The 9524-nt window shown below is 34.7% G+C and overlaps 1 protein-coding gene across 1 annotated transcript; it reads right to left on the reverse strand.

Moving 5' to 3' along the window:
- Nucleotides 1-983: 983 nt before the first annotated feature.
- Nucleotides 984-6318, reverse strand: LOC112525687 (inactive TPR repeat-containing thioredoxin TTL3-like). Its single transcript, XM_025135909.1, has 6 exons — nt 5211-6318; nt 4242-4434; nt 3753-3937; nt 2172-2505; nt 1702-1867; nt 984-1267 (listed from the first exon to the last, which is right to left on the reverse strand). Exons 1-6 carry the CDS (start codon nt 6146-6148, stop codon nt 1236-1238), a joined length of 1848 nt encoding a protein of 615 aa, XP_024991677.1. The 5' UTR covers nt 6149-6318; the 3' UTR covers nt 984-1235.
- Nucleotides 6319-9524: the final 3206 nt, after the last annotated feature.

Raw genomic sequence — 9524 nt, forward strand, 5'->3', positions numbered from 1 at the left:
CCTGAGAACTGAGTCTACATACTGGATCCAAACATTAAAACCGGATGATGGGAACTGAGTTCAGATATCAAATCTTGATATCAAATCCGAATGTTAAAATGTTATAATTTGGATATAACTATTCTAAAACTATAACTAAGAATTCTTCTAAGTGTCGGATCAAATGTATTTGTATTATTTTCAAATCAAATGGTTGAGATAAACAAATACATTATGCAAAAACCTAATTTTAACATATTTACATGCCACGTGATCTATTTAAGACTCTTCGTAGCATATAAACATGTCAGAAATCTGATCCATTGGTTATCAGTCAAAATATGTATACAATAAAAAAAATATAGACAAATTCAAGAAGGAATAAAAATCTCCTTGTGGCCACGGAGGTTCAAATGTGGTGACTCCGGACTATCTGCAAAGCAGATGGTCGTCCTGGGATCAGTCGGCTCGCAAAGCGGGTTGGATATCCAGGTTAATAAAAAAAAATAGACATTTATTACATTAATTAAGAAAAAGAATCATTCTTATACTAAATAGAAACTAACATAAATTTTGTAGCATTTTAACCGATTTAACATACTTAGAAGAATTTATGGAAAATGCATGATCAAAACAATTCAGGAGGTTCCAGGTTCAAATCCAAGGAGGAATAAAAATCCCCTTGTGACCACGGAGGTTCAAATGCGGTGACTCCGGGCTATCTGCAAAGCAGATAGTCGCCCTGGGATTAGTCAGCTCACATAGCGGGTTGAATATCCAGGTTAATAAAAAAAATCAATATAAAAAAAGTGAAATAAAATGAAAATGGTATCATATGATTTCATAATAAAACAAAAAAAGAAAGTTGGGATTTTACAAGATCTCACATAATTCAATCATTTTTTCCCCAAAAAGGGGGAAAACAAATAAAGTAAAATGTAATCAAACAATTTTTGATGTTTCCACAATACTTTGTACTAAAATAAATAATAATAATAATAATAATAATAACTTATTATATATGAATTTATTTCAAGTAAAATCTCCTTTTTACCCCTTCCCAAAATCAAGGGAAGGTCTAGCAGGGGTGTACTTGAAACTTGAAAGAAGGCAGGCACCTGTTCATCAAACTGTACTGCTGCACTTGTGCTTGAGAACATTGGTAGCCAACAATAGAATATCACCATGCCGCCATGGGGTCGACTGCAAGAACCGCCAAGCGGGCTAGTCCATGTTAAATGCCGAGTATGAGAGGCTTACGGTTTCCGACTCTTGGTAGGTTGAGGCTCTGCTTCATGCAGAAAAATGGAAACTTTATCAGAGATTATGTTCAAACCAACCGAATCCAGTAAATTTCAACCAAAAGCAGGGTTTTTTCTATATTGGGCAAATTAGCCGATAAGGTGGCTGTTAGCTCAGAAAGTAGTTGTTCGTAGACAAGATTTTTTTAAAAGCATAACGTTCTGACAGATTTTGGAGCGTTTCTGTTAGGCAGACATGTTCTTAAATAATTTCAGAAGGTCCAGAAGATTATTCTCCTAAATAACCTCTTCCAATGGTGATGAACCAAGAGAATCTTGTAGATCAAAATCGATAGGGTCGGTAAAAGGTAGTACGAATGGCAATAGACAGTTAGGAACTTCTAACTTCGGAAGTTGCTAAAAAAGAAAAGTTTGCAACTTTTATGGGATGGACGGAAAATATAATAGTTATGGAAGTTACCCCATAAATATGTCGAAGCTCTAATACGATCAACGCCAGAAGGTTCCCCTCGGGTCAATCTTAATGCATCTTGAGCACGTAATAGTGATTCCGCCACCTCATTATCTCCAGGAAGTTCTTTCTTCAAGATTTCATAGTCTCTCACAGCTTCACCCCATCGTTCAAGCTAAATAAGACCAAATTTTTTAAAGTTAAATCAAGAAAACTACGAAATATAATCATAGCATAGAGTTCATTTATGAACCATAAATATTTTGAGAGCCGTGAGAACCAACTATTCATGAATTATTCATTATGAATATACCTAAATATTCATGAATATCATGCATTTTCATTATGCATGATATGAATATCTACCATGATATCATCATGAATAGCTCATAAATAGTTGGGTCTCAAATGAACTTGCCCCTATAATCATAATCCAACAAATATGGTAGAAGAACGAAGAACTAGATGACCCTAATCACCTTTGCATTTGAGACGGCTCTTCTTAGAAGGGCCTTTATGTAATTTGGCTGGATGTTAAGGGCGAGATTACAATCTTCAATGGATTTCTCCCACAAACCAAGCTTCGACCAACAAACTGCCCGATTACAATACAGGACTGCGTTTGATAAGTTGTATTTGAGCCCTTCACCATACGCAGCACATGCCTCTGAAAAACGGCCCGAGTTAAAAAGATCTTTGCCATGAGCACGAGCTCGGTTTATCAACTTCACATTTTTTAGTAACATAGAGACTTCCATGTTCCCAGTATCGATCAAGCTAGCCTTCTCTGCAAATGCAGCTGCCGTTTCAAACCTGCCATCACCATGAATTCCTTGTACTCTTTAGATCATCATGTATACTCCCTCTAATCAAACAAAACTGAACCAAGCAGACCAAGTAAATCCCACTCAAAAGTAGGGTCAGGGATGAGATATTCGCATAGCTGACATCTACCCAAAAGAGTAGAGCAACCGTTTCCATGAAATGTGAAAACATCATATAATTATACCTATATATATATATATATATATATATATATATATATATACTCCCTCTGTCCCATAAAAACTGTAGTAGTTTCCATTTTGAGGCATCCCATAATAGTTACTAAGTTTCCTTCAAAAAGAAATTACCTATTTGCCTTAAAAATAATTTACCTATTTGCCCATCAGCATCATTATAAAATGATCAATTTTATTAATTCCAATCTATAAGATTCCCCTCATGTGTCACTATTTACGGGTACTTTGGATATTCTAATTAGAAACTGCAATTAAGCAATATCTCTAGGCAACCTTTGCAATTTTCGTAGGATGTAGCGTGTAAAAGCAAATAAACAAGAGTGTACATGGTTCGGTCTTTGTCATATCCCCTACTTGGTTCCAAATTCTTGAACCAAACCAAACCAAAGCAAAGCAAAGCAAACTATGAAAGCCTTAGATGGTTTTACAATTGAATTACTTGGGTAGCCCCCCCGTGGCACAGCCAGTTGGTTCCGGGTGGTTTACTTGGCGAGGGTTCGAGTCATGCAGACACATTGTTGGAGTTACAATTCATTTAGGGATGAGCTCCTTATGGGCACTGGGCTCTTGAGCCAGCCACGTAGCAGGCCACTTTGTACCTGATTTGCCTCTCACATGAATCTCTTGAGGTCAGGGGATGGGGGCCGGCTCAGGGTTGTCGGTTATAAACCCTACTTGGGCAAGAAACTATTATAAGGATAAATGAGTTCAAACTCTAAACCCCTAAAACAACATTACAAACAACTTGTATTATTTCTGTTATAATAAATAAATTTGGATTTTCTTTTTATTATAAGAAATATTAGATTATTCTAGTAATTTAGATAATTCTAATAAATGATCAATTAATTTTTAACCCAATTAAACACAGATGGTCAGGTTCAGCACATGAACCCGACAAAGAAATCCTTCTAAAACCTTTTTGAGCATGGAACGAATCACATTATCCAACAACCAAACCAAACTGACCACTAAAACAAGGAAGATACAAGTAGGCATAGTAATTATATTGGTACTAGATAATTCTAGAAAGCTAACCTTCCAAATGCCATGTCAACGTGAGCTCGAACGTAAAGCACGTACACTTCAGAGAACATTCCAACAAACTTGACTTTGGAACATGTGGCCGGGAAAGGTTCTAGTTTCGGTAACTCAGAAAGCATAGAATCTGCATCTTCAAGTTGATGGAGCTTCAAAAACGCCTCTGCCTTGCAAGCAATTATCTGCATATTCAAACCGTTAAAGTTCACTCATCTTAGTTTCAACTGTAAATAGAACTCCTGTCCCAAAATAAATGTCCACGTTTTTTATTTTAATTTGTCCCAAAACAAGTTCTACTTTTCAATTATACCCTTAATCATGAGATGTTTAAATTCATTACTCCCTCTATTATTAAGGTAAAACTGTCATTTAGTTAACTAAAACGTGTAATAGCTACACGTTTCTAACACTGCTTTTTTCACTGTGGACATTTATTTTGGGATGGAGGTAGTAAAGACTGAAACAACAAATAAACCAGATGGGTACTTGAGGAGACGACACAGCTCCAGTTAACATGGCTGCTTCACATTCCCTAAGTGCTCCTTTCCAATCACCAATCTTTCGGGCATCTGAGCATCTATTGATATGTTTTTCCAATGTTTGCAATTTTTGCAACTCAGTCGCATCATTCTGTTGACCATGAGAAAGGTGGTGATACGCATGTTCGACCTGTCCTAATCTGTAGATTTGACGACTAAAAATCAGTCTCAACTGCTTCTTTGATGTTAAACTTCATAAAACTAAACCAAACAAACCCAGTTTTATCCCACCTAAAGGTGGGGTTGGGGGATGTATGCAAATCTGGTATCTACCTCAAAGAGTGATGTTAAACTTGATGAATGCAATAAATGGATTAGAATCAGAAAGCCCACACTTTCCATTATGATCAACCATAGGAAAACCATCCGCTTTGGCTTCTACTAACAAATATTGAAATGTTTATTAAATCAACATAAATACCATGCTTTATAAGGTTTCTAGATTGGTCTCTTATACATAGTTTTTTCATTAAATGAGTAAGGAAGTTCGAATCTTTTTTACAAACTCAAGAGTAAAATCTTTGTAATCGCCCTCTTCCGACAATGTCAACACTTGTAAGGAATTGGAAAAACCTTTCAAATAGATGTTATGTAAATTGGAAGATTCTACTGCTTCTAGAATGAAATCGATGGAACTCAACATTGGATCAAGAATCTTTCCTGCAATTCATGCCCCAAAATACTTGATTCATGAAAGCAATGGGACTTTAACACTGAAGCAAAAATAGTTATATGGATTCAAATAAACAAATAGCATTCATGAAATTGAGCTCATATTATGGGAAATCAAGATCTAGATGATTCAAAGACATAATACATAATTAAGTAAAAGCAAATCAAATTGGAACTTCTATGGAGAATTGAATTCATAGCTGAAATCTTGAAGATTGATTGGATCATGGGTTTGTGAAGTTACCTGAGATAAAGAGATGCTAATCTTTGATGAGCTCTTTCATAACCAGGGTTCAATCGCACAGCCTCCTCACATTCCCTCACGGCCTCGCCCAACCGCCCCAACATAGTCAATGCGGCGGCTCTGTTACTCCGGCAAGCTGCATTTTCCGGTGAGATTGTAATCGCACGATCATACAACGACAAGGCTTCGGTGAAATTCCCTCTTTTATACAACTCATTGCCGGCGTTCTTCACTTCTTCCACATCGTGACTCATCATTGCCTTCTTCACAACGATACCAATTTCTCCATTTGATTCGACGAATCTTCCCCCACCTTTAATTATGCTTCCATGGCCGTAATTCCCAGTACCCATCCCCAATTTCTCGGTTCGGGTTGCGGAACTACGAGCATTCATATTGGATTTAAGGATTTTCCCTGATGGACAGATGTTGCCACTTGGGTATAAGTTTGTATTGGGAGAATTTACTGAACTTACATTGCCACCAACGCCACCACCGCCGCTGCCGCCGCTGTTGGTGGTAGTGGTGGTACTGCTGGTGCTAGTAGTGGTGGTACTACCGTTAAAGTAAGTTGTTCCACTACCGGAATATATTAACGGAGCTCCAGTGGAAACCGATCTCCGATGACCTATCTTCCGATTCATATCACCGGTGCCAGATCGAAGCTTTTCCGGCGTGGTAATGGCAGGGCTGGTAGTAGCATTTAACTCTCCAGAATGGGATCTATTGGATCTTCTACGAATTGGGTCTTTGTCAGGTGTACGCATTAGACCACCACCGCCGCTGCCGGAGATTGAAGTGGTGGCCCCAGCTAACGCTGAACCCAGATCGAGTTCTTTAAAATCAGGCTTGTTTTGTTCAAGAGAACATGAGTTTTCAAGTACATTGGGAAGAGATTGAAGACCCATTTCATCAAACAGCTTCCCGGCATGCTCCATTACTAAATTTGAAGAAATTCGTTGGAAACAAAAAGGGTTGATAGAAGTTGGTATGAAACAAGATAGGCAAGTACTATGTATGAAAAAAGCTATAAAAATGGAAACTTTAATGGAAGGACATAGAAGGAGAAAAGTCGGTAACAGTACATGAATTTAGAGAGAAGGAGAAAAGAGGAAGTAGATGGGGATCTCGTGATATATAAAAGAAAAGGAAGAAGCAAAGAATGAATATGAGCTGGTGGAGAGCGAGAGGGTTGCATTTATATTTATATTTGTATTTGTATTTGTATTTGTATTTGTATTTAGATTTATATCTATATCTATATTTAGAGTAAGTTACATTCCAGGTCCCTGCAGTTTGTGATTTATTTGACTAAGGTCCCTAATATGTGTTTATTACACTCCCGGTACCTATGGTATGCAAAAACGCACGCTCCAAGTCCCTTCCTCTAAAAAAAGATTCCATTAATCCAGTTAAATTTGAGGGTATTTTCGTCTTTTATTCTCTCTTTTTTGTCTTTTATAATAGGGACCAAAACTATAATTAATTCTAACATATATTACATACTTTTATTCTTTTATTAGATTATACACACATATATAAATATAGGGTATATTTCTTTTATAACCTTATCTATTTGTACAACATTTGCAACCCAATTAATTGAGATATTTATAGAAATGATGGAGTTCATTTATTATGATTTGAATATTTATAGAATATAAATAGAGTTTATTAATTATGATTAATACTTTATATTAGAAAATAATCAAAACTTCTATGAAATCACATATTCATCAAATGAAATGGACGGTTGAGATTGAGTTGTATTGGTTGTACAAATATCAAGGGTTGTATAATAATCAACCTCTATAAATATATAGGGTCCTCTTTTTTTGTTAACCACATAATTAGTATTAACTTTGTTAACTGATTTTATCTTTTTTATATATTGATATCACATTCTTAAATATTTCATTTACTTAATTATTACGTATTATAGTCCTTAATTATCTTATTCACTTAATTATTACATTCCTTAATTATCTCATTCACTTAATTGTTTCACCCATGAATTTTTGATTTCACTTATGAACTGTTCAAATATTTTTAATTATATTATTTACTCTCTAGTTCACCAATAAACTTTAAATAAAAATCATTGTTTCACTATCTAATTTAACTTATGAACTTTGATTATTTGGATTCATCTATGAATTAGATAGAAATAATTGTTTCACTTTTTTGTTCACCTTTAATTATCTAATTGACCTATGAACTTTATACAAAAATCGGTGTTTCATTTTCTGATTTTATCTTTAAACAAATATCATTTAAATATTATTATTGATTATTTTCCAAAAATAAATATGAATATCTTCCAAAAATTAAAAATCATTAAATAATATTATCTTTCAAAAATAATAATATGATTATCTTCCAAAAATAAAAGCAATTTATTCCAAAAATGCTCTTCATTAAATATCATTTAATTTGTTTCCTTCTTTATTGGATTATAATCTCTCATTGATCACAACCGTTGATAAAAATAATGAAAGGCTTAGATTAGTTAACAAAATTAATACTATTTACTTGGTTAACAAATGGTTATGTCATTTTATATACATACACACACACACACACACACACACACATATATATATATATATATATATCATCGTCTTCGTGAAATACAACCCAACTCCAGCATCTCTTGCATATCCGGTAAAACCCAACACAAACAACCACCTTCTTTACCTTTCCATCGACGTCCAATACCCACAGTCTAGCCACTCCTAATTGAGACCCATCCCCCACCTGTAACTTTTTTCCCTTCTGTTTGTATCTCATTTTGAGATGGATTGAAGATGCTTCATGTTGGGACGAGGTAGGGAGGTGGGTTCAGGGATAGATGAACAAGATGTCAGGTTGGGAGGGGAGGAAGGAGATAACTATGGTTTTGTTTGTGTTCGAGAACGAAGATGGAGGTGGACTTGGTGGTGGCAATGGGGTTAACCGGGGGATGAAGGTGGGTGGTGTTTCACATTGCTTTGCTGTGAGCCCACCTAAAATAGAGGTTGATAAAATGAGGAGGTTAGAGATGGGTTTCACGATAGGGGTGAGAAGATGACTGTAGGTTGTATGCGTGTAAGAGAACAAAGATGGAGAGAGCGAAAGTAAAGAGAGATGGCCGGAGGTGGTGGCTAATGCCTGATGGTGATATTAAAGGAAAGGAGTGACGATTTTGTGTATTTTACACACACACACACACACACACACATATATATATATATATATATTACTATAGTTTAATAAAACAAAATAGTAAAAGACAAAAAAGAAAGGTAAAAGATGAAAATGGTCCTTGAGTTAACTGGGTTAACAGATTTTGTTAGAGGGAGGGACTTATAATGTGCGTTTTTGCATATCATAGGGACAGATAGTGTAATAAACGCATTTGAAGGACCATAGTGGAAAAAACCAATAAACTACAAGGACCATGAATCTAATTTGCTCTTGTATTTGTATTTGTATTTGTATTTGTATTTGTATTGTAGGATTAGATCAACTCCACCACTGGAATTAGTTGGACTGGTACGACACACCTCATCATAGCCGTCCATAAATCAACCTAGGGTTTATGATTATTACTTATGTTTTACCATTTGATTTAACATGTAATTTAATAAACGATTTCATCATTAAATACTCATTAATCAAATAAAATTCTAAAAAACCTTCCTAAATTGTGATGATTTTAATTAAAAATGAAACTGCAAGAGTCGTTTGGTTGGAATAATACCTTTTAAAAAAATAAAATATAATTAAAATTAATAAAATATTACCAGATATAATAAGTATTTTTAATACGAAATATAATATAATCCGTGATATGAATAATAATAGGAAATATAATATAATCCGTGATATGAATAATATATATGTATGGTTCAAAGAATGTAAAGAAATAATGAACATTGACTAAAACGTCTTTTCTTTAAAAAAATTACTATTTATATTATAAATAATAATAATAAAATTAACATTTAATGAGAAAAAAATATGTAAATTGTTATTTATTAAATAAAGAAGAGAGAGAGTGATTCAAATAAAAACTTGAAGTAAAGTGTGAATTTTTAAAGCTGATTTTGAGAAGGCTTTTGATAACTTGAATTGGGACTTTTTAGACGAGGTTATGTGTCAAATGGGATTCAGTAATACCTGGAGAAAGTGGACTCGAGGAATTATCTCTAATGCAAGTGTCTCTGTTCTTGTAAATGGAAGCCCAACTGAGGAGTTTATCATGGAAAAAGGTGTGTGGCAAGGTGACCCTCTTGCCCCTTTTTCTTTTTATTATAGCTATGGAGGCTCATA

This window comes from Cynara cardunculus (assembly GCF_001531365.2).
Source record: "Cynara cardunculus var. scolymus isolate 2C chromosome LG 13, CcrdV1, whole genome shotgun sequence".
Classification (NCBI taxonomy): Eukaryota; Viridiplantae; Streptophyta; class Magnoliopsida; order Asterales; family Asteraceae; genus Cynara; species Cynara cardunculus.